We start from the raw sequence: 17780 nt of genomic DNA, 5'->3' as shown, positions 1-17780 counted from the left end.
TTTTAGCTGTTCTTCTACCTGTTTCAGGTGTATATGTTCCACTCCGTGCTACTCTTTCTGTTTTGTCTCTTTGCGCCAAACACCTTTAGTTGTCTCACGTGTTGAGAGTCCACGTGTTGGTTTGTCAGTTAACAACCTGGTCAAAGATCAGCACAATCTTGGGCTTGCTCCAGTTCCAGCTGAATCACACGTGTCATTCAAAACTTAAACAGGCAGCAACACAAATCCCAGGACTTCATCTTTAATATATGTTACTAATCAGTGCTAATTTCAGCTTTATTGTCCTGTTTGACCTTCTACAAACTGCAGAAATAATATATTTTTTTAAAGAGAGAGTGAGTCAGCAACTAAAGCCCATTGTTGTGTCTTTACAATCATTAGTGAACAAAAATGCTGTTGATTTATGATTATTTTCACCTGAACTCTTAGTATTATCAAGACTAAGACGGTTTGTTGACCTTGGTCAGAAATATTCAACAGAGATCACCTCCTTGCTGGTCTCTTGATCCCTGGCGTCTGCCTTCTCAGGATGGTGTCGATTTACGCAGGCGGTGTACGTCCCTCGAATCAGAAAGAGCACAGAGATGACAGCGTAGTAGCTCCCGTAGATGATGAACTGCAGAGAGAGTCTTCTGTTATCCTTAGCACTGTTATTTCAATCATGCCAAGGATCTAGCCACATCACCATTACAACCACTAGGTGTCACTCTCTCCTCACATTTCAGTGTTTGTTGTCCAACTGGAAACATATGCTGCTTACAATATGGATTCAGATTCATCTAACAATGAAAAGTAATACACAGTTGAATTCTAGTTTATTATTCTGATAGTTATGTTGTGAGTAAGTTGTTGTTAGTTGTGCATGTTTGTTTGTTTTTTGGATCACTCGTAAGCACACTGTCGCTTCTGTCTACTGGACCCTGAATACAAACATACCTGTGTCACAATGTCCAGTCCCAGTGCAGCTTCATCAACAACAGTAACGGTTATGATGGTCTGCAGTAAAAGGGCAACAAATGTGTTGATGCCAAATGTCAAAGCATAGCACTCCATGGAGAGGTTGGCTGCGATCTGGAATCTAAAAAGACAAAGTGGCTATAATGTCTTAGAAAACTATGCATACAAGCTTGTTTTACAGATAAAACCACTGTCAGATCCTCCTGAGAATTCCTTATTTCAGGTTATTTCAGGCTTCTTCTATCCCTGTTTAAAACCTACAGTAACACTACAGAGTAATCGTTTATTTGAAGGAATCACAGTAACCTCTGTTGCAAAACTTACGTTGTGATGGTGATGAGAAGCATGTAGCAGGATTTGAATATGATATAGCCAGCATAGCATGCCCAGATATTGCTGGTATACGCAATCAGGAACACAGCACCTGACCCTACGGCGGAGAACAACCCTAATGCCAGCTCTCCCCACACGTTCCAGGCCACCTTGATGTAACCCACAGAGAAGGCTGCTGCAGCACCTGGCCCACATAAGAAGAAAAATGAAGTTATTCATCTGTTTTTTCAAGCAGACAACACCTCCACTGTGCTTGTGAATCCTTGTTGTGATTTCCTGATTCATTCATTAATCCCGCACCAGCATTTCCTTGGTATAAAAATAAATGTGCCCTCTAAACAAAACCTTATGCACGCACATGCCTCTACAGCACCTCCCTACTATGATGAACTGCTTTCACCCAGCTCTTAGATTGAACTATCAGCTATAATCAGAGTAATCATTACCCGTCTAACTCTAGCTCCTTAATTGAAGCAATTACTCTTCTTCATTTCATGCTGTGCCAGGTTGAGTGTGAGGGAAAATGACCACTATTCCCTCTCACAATCAATACACATTTTCCATTTAATCAGTTATCCCATATAACCAAGAATTGCATGGTTGTTTTCTTTTAATTGCATGTTTTTATATGTGGCATCAGACATGGATGCTTTTAATAACATTGTTACATTTTATAAAGGCTCTATATCAGGTTTGTCATATCATTATGTGTCCCTTGGATTCCTAATGCCCATCCTCAATGTAAAGGCATTCTGTGATCTCCTGTTTTATGAATCCTCTGTGCTGCTGTGGGAATAGTGTCCAGAAGAAATGTTCACTGTCTGTTACTACTCTTGTGCATTTGTTCTGCTATTCTTTAGAAAAATCCAAATCTTCATTTTGAGTAGTTTACATTTGAATGCTTTTCAAAAGTTCAGCATTATATATTCTATTAGATATTAAACATTATACAGCCATGAGATATTGGGATCTTCAAAAACAGGTAATAAACATATAAATTCATTTTTGTAAAAAGGCAAAAAAAAAAAAAAAAAAAAGCCTTAAATATGTATTTATTGGGGACCCTGGGACTGTGGTTTTCTCTTTCTCTCCCTAGATGATGCTCTCTTTTACATTCATCCAAACACACACACACACACACACACCTACAACCAGGCTTACCTACAAGAGAGCATGCAGCCTCTACACCTCCATTATAGAAGGATGATGTGGCAGATGGTGCTATATGGTCCCAAATTAGCTGAATGTAGTTGAAGACCTGCACATATCCAGCTGTGGCCATAGCCCACCACAGGGACCAGTAGATTAAATGCCTGCATGGGGAGAATTATTACAACAGATTATGATTATGATGATAATTGGTAGGCTACTCCTAGGAGAATGCTACCCTATGAATAAATTATAGAAACGCACCACAGCAAATATTCGTGCAAATATATACATGCTACATGCACTTGCTCATTTGCTGCAGTGAACATACATGAAACTATGTTACAGGACAGAATTTGTGAAAAGGTGTGGCGTGTATCAATGGAAAAAAACATTTTAATGCCTGGAAGAGTATGATTCCTTGAAGCTTTGCCAAAGTAGACAACCCGCAGCAGCCACATTTTCCCAACTGCACCAGCCAGCGCTGCCATTATGCACCATCTCTTTCCCTGAGCCAACTTCTTCCTTATCCATCACTGGTTCCTCAGGTCTGTCTGTTCCCACTGGCCCCTCCTGCTGGGACTGACAGTCCAAAGCTGCAGTGTTTTCCCCTTTGAAGAACATGCTCCGTTGGGGCATTGGCAACCAGAAGGAGATGAGAAAAGCCATGCTTACAGTCCCCAGAGTGATAGCATTGATGTAGAAGAGGTCCACCCCTGTTGATCAGAGTCCATACTTCATTAGCACTTGCTCAAATTTTGAAATATTGCTCAGTGCAGTATCTTCTCTGTGCAGATTATGTAATTATGCATTCTGGCAAAGGCTGATTTCGAGACTTTTTGTGTAAGGACATATTTATCACCTGTCATGCCTCATCTTAATGGGAAAAAATACAGAGATATGATATTTGTCTAATATTGTTTTGAGTTGTTTTTTTATCACGAAATGGGAGGCCCTACCTAACAGGGAGATGAGCACTTGACCCAAGCTGGCACCAAATGTATATCCAGCAAGCATGGCACTACGAAGGTAACCAGTGGCTCTTTGGTAATTCTCAGCTGGAATCACGCTGTAAATGTAGGAAAAGTAGGCCACCTCTGTAGAAGTAACGACAGCATAGTTGATCTGTTAATGGGATGAGAACAGTTACATAACATATTGCACTATATCTTTATGCATTATTCTTGAGTAATGACAAAAAGTGCAGCCATACAGTACTACGCCTGTGAACAGCAGGATTAGAGTCATTTGTATTATCTAAATAAGATATTTTTGTTTGTTTTTTAATGGACAACTATGTCAAGAAACTGTTTTCCTTAAATATACATAACATACAACAAATGTTACAGGAGGAATATCATTTATTATCCAACTATGTTGAGTAATTGTTACGAATCTTTCAATGGACCTGAAGGAAGATCATAGCAGGCAGTCCCCGGGCAAAGCAGAGCAGGACATAGTTGGTGACCAGGAAGAGCCCTTGTACCGCAATGACGGGCTTGTACCTTAAAAAGTCAGTCAGCAGGAATACAGGGAAAAGAAAGGCCAGGTAGGAATAGGTCCAGATGGGGAACAAGTAGTTGGTCAACTATGGGGGGAAAAAACAAGCAAAAACACACATTTTGATCCAAGCACAGTGTTCTTGTCCCATGCATATCTCACTGTTAATCAAAATTGAAGAGTAGTTGGTTTCAGATAAGTATTAGAGGAATACAGGCTGTTTGTGTACATGTTTGTATGTAACATAATGTGTTGTTTTGCTGTGCTTAACTTTAAAAAAAAAAAAAAAAAAAGACTTGGATAAACTGGACAAATCAATTGATGAGAAAAAACTGTCTCTATCCCAAGTAATCAAAATCAATTGTCAAGGCTAATCAAGGGAGGCAGGAGAAGCTCTCTAGACACATCACAGAAATGAAAATCAAAAAATTCAACAGACAAAAAGGATGCAAGTGAGGGCAACATCTATAACTGGAGGAATCCTGAATCCTGAACGAACCTGCAGGACATCAACAAACTGATCAGCCCTTCTCTGACCAGCTCCTATCAGCCTCAAGTTCCAGTGTTTTATTGAAACAAGCCATAGATGAGCCAGGCATGACTGTCAGAAGAAGGAATTAAGGCTGTTCACGGCATGAAAAGAAGAGAAAGGCCTTGGAACCACTCCTAGGTGTACTCATTGAAGAAATTCAATGTCTTTAATCTGTCTATTAAGCCTTTAAATGAATTTTGTCGCTCTGTGTTAAACAAGACTCTTTCCTTCGATGTCAAAGTAAAGTGTGTCATACATTTATCGGACTTTTTTCAAATAAAATAGAACCACCCCAGAGCTACTAAAAATAAATGCTCCAAAAACACCTAGCTATTTAAAAAAATAAACCTGCAGTGAAATCAAATGATGATACAATATTTACAATGAAGTATTGTAAGGGTTCAGAACAGATAAATGGAATAATAATAAAACACTGGCATATGCTTGAATGTGATTGTCATCTCAGTATATAAATGAAAAGAGAAATTCATATGGAGGCAAAGTATGCACCTTTTTTTTCCTATTCTCATGTCTGCTGTTCTTACCGTTTCTTCAGAGATGTTCTTGTGTGGTCCAATTAGGTATGGTGTGACGAAGGGCTCTGCTACTCTGCAGTTAGCAAAAAAGCCATAGAGGGACAGGACTGCGGTGGGATAAGCCCAACCAGAGGACTTCAGGTTGGTCCAGCAGCCCATGCTTTTACCCCTGCAGAACTTCCGAGAGATTGCCTTTGTTTTTTATTTCCAGTGGCACCACCGGAGCACCTTGGTCTGAATGCCTGAGCTAACCTCCAAATGCTCTGTACTTCCTTGAAGCTATCAGTAGTAATTTGAAAATGCATATATAATGTCATTATCTGTATGTGCCACAGTTTATAAGTGACAGACTTTGACCTGTTAGGAAACAGAAAAACAGCTGAGACGTCATAAAATGAGACTTGCCATGGGTTTGCCTATCAGTAGATTATATCATACAAGACAGGAGACAATTTAGTACATTAATGAAAGGTTTAATTACTACGACGTTATTGGTAAGTTATCAGTTCTCTAACTCTACGGAGGTTAAAAAAAAAAAAACAGTACAAAAAAATAATATAACACTGAAGTAGGCCTATAAAATATTAGAGTCGTTTTGCCATATCCACAATTTGTTGTTCACTTCTTACATCTGTAATGGAGTTCTGATGCTGAGGTCAAATCACTGAGAAACTGGACCGAAAAATAAAGGAGCAGTAACTGAAATCATTGCTTGGTTGTCTATTTTAACTAATCTGTCATTTAAACTGCTGCATGTTCACGTTTGTATATGTTCCTACAACACATGCGTAGAAAGTGCACGCGAGCGTGTTCAGAGACTGTCGCCGTGGCAACGGTTTGTTGTTAGGTGATGTGAGGCCACCTGAATACATTAGCTTCGATATGAAACTCAAACGCTTCCTTCTCAGATATTATCCACCAGGTAATACAGATACTTTAATCGGTACAAACTGTGACGTTGGTTTATTTCAAGGGAAGATGCTGTGGAGGAATGTTTTCAACTTTGATATCAACTCTGTCACTATTAGCTCCAAATCGATAATGTGGGTTAGGTGGTTTAACGCAAGGGTTGTTTCCCACTCTATCCATGAATTTGCCAGGTATTAACTGTCTCAGTTATGTGTCCTTTTTCTGGTTTTTCCTTGTTTTCTGCTCTCAGGTATAATCCTGGAATATGAGAAAGGAGGATATCTGAGGACCAAATCAATCGATCTTTTGGATTTGACCCCAGAGTGCGTGAGTTGTATCCTATTCGCTAACATCTGTAACCATCTGTAAAGTCAACGAAAGTTGGCAAAGCTGGCTTTTTAAAAACTTTTTGATTTCATAATAACTTTGAGGTGTTGTTTTTAATCATACTACTGTGGCGTTATCATTACTAAATTAGTCAAACATATCTTCAAATAGTCCCATCTCTGACCTCAGCACTCTATATGAAGTCACTGACAGGGTTAAAGGATAAGTTCACATTTTTAAAGTCTGTCTTAATACAATACTCACATACATATGACAGACTTGAAAAATGTGACCCTTTAATCTCCAAACTAACCTACTAACCTATTTTCACTGTTCTGAATATGATGTTTATAGCATGAACACTTATCCAACACCCTTTATATTATGAACTCTATTGTATGTAAGATGAAGTTGGTGAAGCTGGAACATTATATTGTAGCAGTAAAGTAGTAACAGCCATGGTAAAGTTGTATTACTTACTTCATGTGCAGACTATGTCTCTGATGTGCTTCTGAGATTTGTATGTGTTTATGTTACTATAAACTACTAGATTCCCTTTCAGATAAAGGTTCAGTTAATCAGTTCAGCTCAGTTTATACTGGAACTCATAATTTTACTTGAATCCAACAAGAGGAGGTGCAGTGTTTTATGTGCATGTTTATATTTGTTCACAGAGCTGAATTTAATGCCTGGTAAACTGTATTTCTTCATCGGGGCCTCATTCACATACAGTAGCTTGCAATTGAAATGCGCCTTCTGGATTTGCTTTGAGATTATAATTTTTTTAATAATCACATTCAGGTCATCAGAAGTTTAAAAACGATTAAAAAAAAATGCATGTTCCCACCACACAGAACAAACCCAGATGAATTGGTGGCAGAGATCAGGCAATCAGAGCCTCTGATCACAGAGTCCCGGGCTGATCAGGTCAAACAGCTGATTATCCGACTTCAGCAGAAGCAGAGCCAGCAGGACCACCACCGGTTTTGTTTCTTCAAGGTCAGATGCAGGAGTCACAAACTCCTAACTCATAAAAATTAAATTAAGACAGTTACATTACATCTACATTAAATAAAAAGTATCCTATTGGTGTAGAAAAACAAGAGAAAATTCCACACACTGCAGCTCCCAATGCAGGTATTTATTTGGATATCACCAGTGTGACGTTTTCGAGCACAATGCTCTTCTTCAGATACAGCATTGTGCTCGAAATGTCACACTGGTGATATCCAAATAAATACCTGCATTGGGAGCTGCAGTGTGCAGACTTTTCTTTTGTTTTTCATTTGTTGTTTTTGGTCCAGCACCTGCTTTATTCGTCTTTCTGGATATGCGTCCACCACAAACTTTTTTCCTATTGTAGACAATCAATTCATTAAATGTCTGTCCATGAATTGCTGCTCAGAGTCATACCTATCCTCGGACCTGTTGTAAAAGCTATAGTGTTATAGAATACATGTAGGAAGCCCTTTGTCTTTGGTGTCAGTCCAAACATTTTGGGGACATTTATTTTATATCAGATTGAAAGAATAAAAGATCAGCTAAGTACAGCAGTTTAGCAGTTACATTTGTTCTTTGTTAAGAGATTCACATTGGTTAGTATTTACATATGTGACAACTTGGGAGTTTGAGTAGTGATATTAGCTATCAGTGCTCAAAAGAGGCACTAGAGAGCAGCAGCGGGTAGGGTAGTAAGTCTCAGAATCAGAAGTCAAATAAACACCCTAACAGTCTAATAATATAATAACAATAGGGGCTTCAGTTGTGTCCTTTTATAGTATGAAGGAATACACAAAATAAAACTGGTATAAAACTGGTTCAGGTAAGAGGTTATAGTTGGTTAGATGGCTGAAGGTCAGAGAATATTAATGTTTCCTGTCTTGGTCTGGTCAGAGATGCTGCCCAGATTCATTATATATGGACATTACATGTGCAATCTTGAACATGAATAAAGTTAATAACTACTGTATATTTCCTTGGAGGTTAGATTCACTAATCTGTCTCTCTTTGGTTGCTTTTACAGGAGCTTAAGGCACATGTACTGCCACTGACAAATGTTGCCTTTAACAAATCAGGGTCAAGGTGAGTTTATCAGAAACACACAAAAGTCTGGCACTCCAGAGTTCAGGAAAAGCTATGTTTATTGTTTGTTGTTTTGTTGTTGCACTCTTCTCTTTCATTCCACAGGTTTATAACCGGGAGCTATGATAGAACATGCAGGATTTGGGACACAGCCTCAGGCACTGAGCTGCACACGCTAGAGGGTCACAGAAATGTGGTGTATGCAATAACATTCAACAACCCCTTTGGGTAATGAGCTGTTTTTGCAAAAGTTTAATAGCACCTGAGAGCTACAGGGCTATTTTTGACATTCAGGTTAAGCTTTAAGCTGCTCAAAAGAGTTTTTCATCTTAAAATTTTATTTTATCTTTCTGAAATTTAGAGACAAGATTGCCACTGGTTCTTTTGATAAGACCTGCAAACTGTGGTGTGCTGACACAGGAAAATGCTTTCATACGTTTCGGGGACACACGGCAGAAATAGTAAGTATGACATCCACGGTCATGGAAAACCTAGAAGAGTCATGGAATTTTAAAATCTAATTTTCCAGGCCTGGAAAAGTCATGCAATTTAGATTTGTAGTCTGTAATGAAAATTATGTGAATGGTCATGGAGATTATATTATGGGTCCTTGAAAAGTCATCGAAATGTTTTGAAATCTTGGCTGTGGAAATGTGTGGAAACCCTGCATCCTGTTTTAACTGAGAATGGTCAGTTTATTTGTTTTCAGTTAAATGAATGGCTGTGTATGCTATAGATTATGGCACATGTTGAAACACACTTTAATGCTCATTTCTTATCACTGTTCCTGATACAATCTTAAAAAACGTCAAGCCAAATATATGGCTTTTTAGCAGGATCCAACGCTAATAACTTTAAAAGAGAAATGTGCTTGGTGTAGGTGTGCCTGGCATTCAACCCCCAGAGTACACTTCTGGCTACAGGCAGCATGGATGCCACTGCCAAGCTGTGGAATGTGGAGACTGGGGAGGAGGTGGCCACTCTCACTGTGAGTTTTCTTTTCTTTACTTACTATATTTTTCTGCCCATCTTGTTCTTTTTTTTTCGGTCATCGAGGCTCACATCCATTCATTAGTGATGCACTGATTAACTTTTTCATTTACTTCCAAGTTTAATTATTCCTAAATTGAGTGTTATTACCCCTGCTGATGACCAGCTTCTTTTTCCACCTCACATATCCAGCCATGATCTGATGGGGAATGTGACTATAACACTTTAATAAGGCGCTGATAACCCACTCTGAGGGGAGTAGTGAGTCTTCTTTGATGTGCAGACTGCACGTGGGTCTGTGGTGTGACTGGTTGGTTGGCTGGCTCTGTCTCAGTGCACAGCTACTCTCTGAAGCTCGCTCTGTTCTTTGAATGCTTCACACCATGATGAATCAATCATGCTGACTGCAGTAAATTGAGCACAAAATCTAAACTATTTATTTATTTATTTCGAATAGAGTAATCTAGCATTAAGGCTCTGTATGTTTATTTTAATACATAATATTTTTGTGATGTGCATTTTCATCTATGAGAAGAGGCAGAGGGAGAGAACGAGAGGGAGTATGAGAGAGATAGGAAATGATACAGTGGGGGATAAAACTCTCTGTTTGATTCCATTCAGGGTCACACTGCAGAGATCCTGTCTCTGTGCTTTGACACAGTGGGCAATCAACTTGTCACTGGCTCCTTTGACCACACAGTTGTGATATGGGATGTTGCTTCAGGAAGGTCAGACATTCATTGTTGCTACACTGTATGTATCCATTTGTGCATGTCTGTGGCTTGTGCATATGTGTCATCATTTACAGTATGTGCATTACACGAGTAGACTCTGCACACAAGCGCGCACGACTGACTCATTACTGCTTTCTGTTTTTTCCAGACGTGTTCACACTTTGATGGATCATGGCGGAGAAATCAGCAACGTTCAGTTTAACTGGGATTGCTCCCTCATAGTCACAGGCTCCATGGACAAAACCTGCAAGGTGAGCTGCCATCAGCCCAATGCCTGACTACACATATAAAAGAGCTGCAACACTGAGGAATCTTGCCCTTTTGGATTATTAAAAAATGAACCCCCCATACTAAACCTGTAATGTTACTTGTAAGCTTTCTGTAGGTTAGACTTGTTTCGACATTTTCATTCAGTTATAATTTTAAACTATTGCATGGACACACGGTCCATATTTGATGGATGATTTTTTTCTTGCACACATTCACTCTCCTCCATCTCTCCCCACCTCCTATCTCTAAGGTCTCCATCATTTAAAAGAGAAAAATTAAATCCTAATTCCTTAATTATGCCGAGATGAGTCATGCTCACAAGTAAGAATTATCCACATCACCGCCTTCCTCTGGGGGAGATAGTTAAAATGAAAGACACTTAAGACAGCTAGCAGCCACATGCAACAATATTTTATGAGATTTATGTTTATTTGTTCACATGTATGTGTGTCCTTGTTTTTGTGTGGATGTGTTTTTGCCTGTGAATATGGATAGTTATGTGACTTGTGAGTTTTTTGTTCTGTGCATGTGTGTTTGCAGGTGTGGGAGGCTATCAGTGGGAAGTGTGTGGCAACCCTAACTGGACACAAAGAAGAGGTGCTGGATGTATGTTTTGATTTAAGTGGTCAGCTCATTGCTACAGCCTCTGCTGATGGTGAGACTAACAATTAATTTACCAAAAGTTCACATTACTAATATAGTATTATAGACTTACTAGTTTACTTTATTTAAGATTTCACATTCCTATTCTTTAATATCTTGTTCCTCTCCCACTCCAGCATTTTTGTCTTGTTTTGATCACATACACAGTACCAGTCAAAAGTTTGGACACGCCTACCCATTTGCTTTAATGAGAAAGTGTGTCCAAACTTTTGACTGGTACTGTAACTTAAAATGAATAAATGGTCATGGGTTTAAACTGATGAAAATGTTACAGATTTTTACTAGTTTGTAGTGTATATTCTGCTTTCCCGAGGCCTTAATGCAACAACAGTAACATTAATAAAGCACAGTGCATGTAGATAAACAACCCTGCCTGTCCTTGTCTCTGCCAGGTACAGCCCGAGTTTTCAGTGCAAACACACACCAGTGTCTCGTAACACTAAAGGGGCATGAAGGGGAGATCTCAAAGGTGAGTCACTGGACCCCAAATGGCCTTTCTGCCACAGCCTGTGAGGAGTCAATGTCACCATAGACATCACCTAATTTCTGGGCAAACCTAGCCTGTGGTCCACAAAGCAATTTCATTTTGTCTATTTAAAAAAAAATCTTTATCTATAACTATATCTATATCTATATCTTTGGCCTAATGGGAATCTACTATTGCGGTAGTTTATAAAATGTCATACCTTATAATGATTCTTTATTTAGTATTTTACAGCTACATATCCTGTGCTTTTTTTTGTAGTGCACCTGTGTAGGCTCATGAGGGCTGTACAGTAACAGTTATATTGTGTGTGTGTGTGTGTGTGTGTGTGTGTGTGTGTGTGTGTGTGTGTGTGTCTGTGTGTCTGTGTGTCTGTGTGTCTGTGTGTGTGTTGTTTAAGCAACTGGCTAATAGAACATAGAGTAGCACAAGCAGGTCCAGTTCTCTATAGACTATTTTATCACAAATGCATTGATGGCTTGTACATTTGCAGAACACAGTTTGCTCCCTGTCAAAATGTCACTTAGAATATAAAGCAGATGTTATTCTGTATTTTTTATTGTCACGCCATGAAAATACCAAAACCAACACTGCATTAGCAGGTTTCAGTATTTTCTGAATTCCCTACACTGTTCATGGCACTTTGCCACAAACCCATTCAACCCAAGATGTACATTTTAAAAACAGGTCACAAATACAGTTTATATCTTCATTTTATTGCATAGAATATTTTATAAAATTTTGCCAGCCTCATCACCAAACACTCCAACAGGAAATAAAATGTGCCCCATTTACAATGCCCCTATGTATGCTTGAAATTTAAAAAATGGCCAGCTAGTTGGGAGTGCGGGTGGGTGATATAAACAAAATGAATAATGCATAGATGATTAGAGCATTATCTAAAAATTCACATGATACAGTAATTCATAAAATATTCAGAATCACATTAAATATTGAATAATCCTCCAGTCCTGTTTGGGAGTAAGTTTAAACGATTATAACCAGCATTACAACTAACAGATGTGAATGAGTTTGTGCATTTGGTTAACATTAACCCTTAATCTCCATCTACAGCTGTCAAGGACAGCGCTGTAAACAGGATATTATTTCTACTTTCCTTATTAACATGAGATAAAGCGTGATGCTGAAGTAGAAGGGCAGGAGTCCAGGCTTCAGGCTATTTTGTATTTACTGTGTCACATGTTATAACTCAGTGAGTCTGGATAGCGAGGCTTTATCAGTTTTTTCCACTTTACTGTAGTGATACTAATGTTGATCTCACTAATTGAATATCTTCGATCCAACCTAGATTTTCTTGGAAATCTCCATGAGAGAAGACAAATAGGATCTAAGTTATCCCTGACTGTCAGTGAACATGGTCTGACCTTGTCTTTTTTTTAATTTCATGAGTTACCCCTGTGCATTTCCTCTTTTGAATATGTTTATAGTTCAATACAATTGACCAACATGAAAACAAAAACAACAACAAAAAACATGACACGGCACAAGACAAAAGGGAGAACTAACAAACCAAACCAAAGCAGAGAAAAAAGGTAAAACAGCAGCACCAATAACAACAAGAACAATAGCAAAAAAGCAAACAAACAAACAAACAAAAGGTATGATGTTTGGCTCTTTGTTCTGACCTTGTCATGTCAAGCTTCGAACTCAGAGCACCAAATGTTGCACCCATTCATATAATAACATATAATCACATATCTCCAAAGAATAAAGCTTTAACCCTGTGTAGCATGGCCTGACATTACTTGTTTCAAACCAACACACACTTTGGCAGTCAGGCACGTGTTTGTTTGACCCTGTGTTGACCTTGTACTTTGATGGGAGCAATTTTACCCATTACCCATTTACCACTTTGTAGGTTTCTTGCTGCGAGTATGTGTGTGTATCTTGCAGGTTGTGGCTCAGAGTGCTGCTATGTATGAGTGCATGTGTTGCTGAGAAGCTACCTCTGTTTACTGAAACACATCAGGCAGTCGGTAATAAATAGGCTGAATGGAGGATGAATCCAGAGGATTATGACACTAATCTCTCTCTCATACAGGACACCTCTCCCACTCCCCGCCATGCTTCTTAATCACAACAACCTTTTTTTTATTTTTTATTTTTTTTAATTTTTTTTAGTCTAGTTTTTAGTCTTTTTGTATATCTGCCCAATTTTTTTACCTTTGCTTTCATTTTCATTATATCTCAATCTTTTGAGTTACTTCACCCATTCCCTTTTCCTGTTTTAAATCTGGGAATTTTGTATGATAAACTGTAATGTATTAACTGATTCAAAAGGCTTGGATGCATTTTTCTCTTTTTGTGGATTCTACTGTTTTTGGTGTTCAGAAGCCCTTTTGTTTCTAAATGTTTTGTTCCCGCTAGTGAGAGAAATCCCTCCAGTTTTGAACAGGCCATTAGCTTTACTATTGTACTTAATTCAGGAAAAAAACAGCTTTACAGTCAAGATATTTTGTAATCCAGATGTCACATTGTCATGAAATTTGTTAAGCACATTTTCAACGTAGTGCTTCAAAATGTAAGAGGAGGAAACAATCGCAGGGCATGGCACAAAGCAAGTTTTTGTGCTAAAGTTGTTACCTCAGACTGAGCATCTAACCCATTGCAAGATCTATTAATGTTGTACCTTTACCCTTACTACTTTTTTCTACAAACTAGTAGTAGTCGTCTGAAAGAGACATTGAACACAGCGTATTGCTCATCCACTTCAGTGGTGCAAAGCATTGTAGAAGAGTCCGTCAAGATCACAATCACAAACAAAAACAAATTTAGAATGCATACCGGCAACTTTGAATATGCTTTAATTTGTAACTTTTCAAGTGTGAATGTGAATGCATTGTTTAATATGTAAGATGAAATTGAGACACAGTCTTGTATATTTTTGACCTATTTCTTGTCATCTCCTCTTTCCTTTTTCTTCTCTGCCCATTTTTAATCTTGCCACAAAGTTTTCTCTCTGGCTCCCACTCATCTTCTCCCTCCGGTCTTCTATCTTTGTCAGCTTCTTCTCTTGTCAGTTTCCATATCCTGTCCTGGGGTCGCTCCTTGGTGCTCAGTTTAAATTTGTAATAAAAACATACTTCACTTTCATGGCCATCTAGAGCTAGCATCATTTAATAATCTCTTCCTTTACCTCATCATGGAGATATAAAACCATTCAGGGAACAATAAACCTGGGCTCTATAACACAATTAGTTTCAGCCATGATTTTCATAATACTCAACTGCAAAAGCTCTTCACTAAGTATAGCCACCAGTGCCTTTATGCTCCTTAAGTATTTAAGGTTGAATGACCTCTGTGGCATAATAACACTGATGTGGTGAAAGTGTTCTAAACTCACTAATTTTCCTCTCCCTTTGTCATTTTAGCTACTTCCGGTATAATCTCTTACTCAGCACTCTCTTTTGCACACTCTATTGCTCCTATAGCAGACACAACCCTGAATAAAACCAACTCTCCTGACTCTGCCTCTCTTGGTAGATCTGTTTCAGTCCCCAGAGCAGCAGGGTCCTGACTGCCAGCTCAGACAAGACAGCCCGTCTGTGGGATGTTCAGTCTGGAGTCTGCCTACAAGTCCTGGAGGGGCACACTGACGAGATCTTCTCCTGTGTCTTCAACTATGAGGGTGACACCATCATTACAGGTATACACTGTTTCACACACATATTAACCATTTCCCACATACTGTACATCAGATAGCCACGCATTGCTGATGTAGCAAAGTGAAACCTTCAGTAGCAAATAAACGGCTCCTTGCTAGCCCAACACAAATGCTTAATTGCACATTTTAGCTTGAAAGCATGCAGCTGTGTCCTTCTGTTCAACCACCTGTTCATGTTTGTGCTCTCCTGCAGGCAGCAAGGATAACACATGCCGGATCTGGTACTGACCCTTCCATGACCCATTAGCTGCTCAGGCAGGCCAAGACATGTACACGAAGGATTCTGCGCTTATCTTTTATACCACTATATCTTTCTAATTATTGGTACCAATATGAAAGATTTGCAATCACATCAAAGTTTTGTTTGATGAACACAAAGTTTGGTTTACAGCATCTGCGTAAGATTAAAGTGGTATTACAAATAATTGTTGCTGATAACATTACTTGTCTCTTTAATGTTCCCTCCTGTAACTGAATCTGTTTAAGCTTCAGTTGTTCCCTAACTGTACCAACCTTTTAGCATTTAGTTTATTCAGTCAACAAGTTGTTACATTTGCTCATAAAATGATTAGTGTAGCTTAGCTCAACTGGACTAGCTCCATCAAAAGTTCAACAATACACCTATAGCACCTGTAACTAACATGCTACATAGGTGCTGCATGTAATTCCCAGTTTTGGTTGTATTACAAGAGGAACTGCTTGTTAAATAGGGAGCCTTGGTGCTGATACTGTAGGTAGATTTCTGACCTTTGGACAGAGCAAGGCTAGCCGTTTCCCCCTACATCTCATTTCTATGCTAAGCTAAGCTAATTGCCTCCTGGCTGTGGCTCCAGACATCAGAGCTCACAGCAAGAAAATTATGTTTCTCAGAATGTTATTCCTTTATTCCTTTGCTGTTGAAGTATGGTCCCAGCATAATTTGTGAAGTTGAGTACAGACTTTAAATTATGAGGAGGCATATCTAAGCACATCACTAATTGCCACAGCTCTTCTTTAGGTTCAATATAATGTGCTGCAGTATAAAAAAGGAGTAATGAGTTTATTAACAGCTAACAGAGTTCATTTGTTTTGTTCCCACTGCCTTGCCTTTACGTTTCTGTGATGTATACGGTGCCGTGCCATTGGTCCAACGGTCCATAATTCTGAAACCCAAATCGTTAGAAAAACTTACCATTGGAACGAAACCCCATTAGTCCAACAGTTATCCCAAAAATCTGTAGCCCAATGCTCTGAAGGCCCTTAGCTTAGAAAATATGCAGTCTCCCTGGAGATGTATGCCCTTAGTTTGACAAAAAAAGAGTATTTGGGGTATTTTGACGTGCAAACACGAAAATATAGTTTAAGAAATTTAGTGCATACTAACCCTACCCATAAACATGGGCTGTTGGACTAATGGGCTTTCGATCCAGTGAGATATTTTTTCAAACTATTGGGGTTTCAGAATAATGGGCCTTCATGCCAAAGGGCAGTTCCCCTGTGTACTAAGTAGTATTTTCTGAAACTACAGTGTGATTGTGAATGTCTGTTTGGTAGCTTCCCAGCTTGCATTCAGTAACTGTGATAAACAAAGATCATGTGTCTGTTAGTATTGTTTTTTTCTATGACATGCTTATGGGGAAACTATGCAAATAGTATAATTCTAATGTTAATAAATGTGCTACTAAGCAATGTTCAGTTGCCTTCCTGTTGAATGTCAGGAATGACCAAGGCTGCTTGTATTTCACATCACAGAAATTTATTGATGTCAAAAGATAAATACATTCAGTTCTACAGTGACAAAATTTACAGCTGATGCTGCTGAATGCCGATGTAACACTAGAGTACCACTTAGTAGAGAAATAAACACACCAAATCCACATACAAATTCAACATTACAAACCTTACTCTGTCTTCCTGACATAGTAAAAGCTAAAGAGAGCAGTCCACTACTCCAAGGTGCAGCAGTTCCAAATCTACAGTATATACAGTACAGCTATCCAAAATAATCAGTTCTCAAGTAACATTAACAAGATAACATACCTACTTAGAAATGAGTTTCAAGGTCACAACAGAGGTGGTATGTTTGCCAATGAACACAATAAATATACTGACATTGTTGCTTACTTTAAGCAAATGTGCACTCCTAAGTGGCTATAAACAGAAAGTCAAAGAGCTTTTTCTGGGCTAATATCTTAACTGCCTCTTTTACAAAGTAATTTTGATACAAAAGGTTTGAGTATGTTAAGCTGCAGGGAGAATCAAACCTGATTTTCCTATTCTCTATTGGTACTTTGCTTCATATGTGTTCATTTGGAATAAATTAAGAAACACATAATTTGGTTGTGAGAATCTGCAAATATATTAAGCAGTTAAAACCTGCTGACAATAATCTCTTGAAGGTTAGTTCATTCCTATTAGGAATGTCCAACCCATATACCTACAGTTTGTTCTGTATGTGTGTCTTACAAGCTAAAGCGGTGAATTTGAAAATAAAACATGCTTTTATTAAAGGGAGACTGGTTCATTCATGACTGCAGACAGATATAAAACACAACGTCCATGGACAGGGTGAGAGGACAGCAGGGGGAGGGACTGAATTTTTTATGCTGATGGTGTGTTCTCAGCTTGTAGCAGGAGACACTTGTGATGT

The 17780-nt window shown here is 38.7% G+C and overlaps 2 protein-coding genes across 2 annotated transcripts; one reads left to right on the top strand and one right to left on the bottom strand.

Moving 5' to 3' along the window:
- Positions 1-455: 455 nt before the first annotated feature.
- On the bottom strand, positions 456-5219 carry slc19a3b (solute carrier family 19 member 3b). The gene is made up of 8 exons (XM_062419367.1): positions 5017-5219; positions 3848-4027; positions 3399-3564; positions 2843-3155; positions 2452-2603; positions 1282-1474; positions 937-1078; positions 456-616 (listed from the first exon to the last, which is right to left on the bottom strand). Exons 1-8 carry the CDS (start codon positions 5164-5166, stop codon positions 464-466), a joined length of 1449 nt encoding a protein of 482 aa, XP_062275351.1. The 5' UTR covers positions 5167-5219; the 3' UTR covers positions 456-463.
- A 670-nt stretch (positions 5220-5889) lies between these two features.
- On the top strand, positions 5890-15379 carry daw1 (dynein assembly factor with WDR repeat domains 1). The gene is made up of 13 exons (XM_062419403.1): positions 5890-5929; positions 6167-6239; positions 7098-7242; positions 8267-8325; positions 8431-8553; positions 8687-8786; positions 9206-9313; positions 9937-10043; positions 10198-10300; positions 10860-10974; positions 11375-11451; positions 14971-15133; positions 15345-15379. The coding sequence occupies exons 1-13, from the start codon at positions 5890-5892 to the stop codon at positions 15377-15379; spliced, it is 1248 nt and encodes a 415-aa protein (XP_062275387.1).
- The last annotated feature ends 2401 nt before the right edge of the window (positions 15380-17780 follow it).

This window comes from Scomber scombrus, chromosome 5 (assembly GCF_963691925.1).
Source record: "Scomber scombrus chromosome 5, fScoSco1.1, whole genome shotgun sequence".
Classification (NCBI taxonomy): domain Eukaryota; kingdom Metazoa; phylum Chordata; class Actinopteri; order Scombriformes; family Scombridae; genus Scomber; species Scomber scombrus.
The sequence above is the reverse complement of the archived record's forward strand: the minus strand, read 5'-3'. Positions and strand labels throughout refer to the sequence as shown.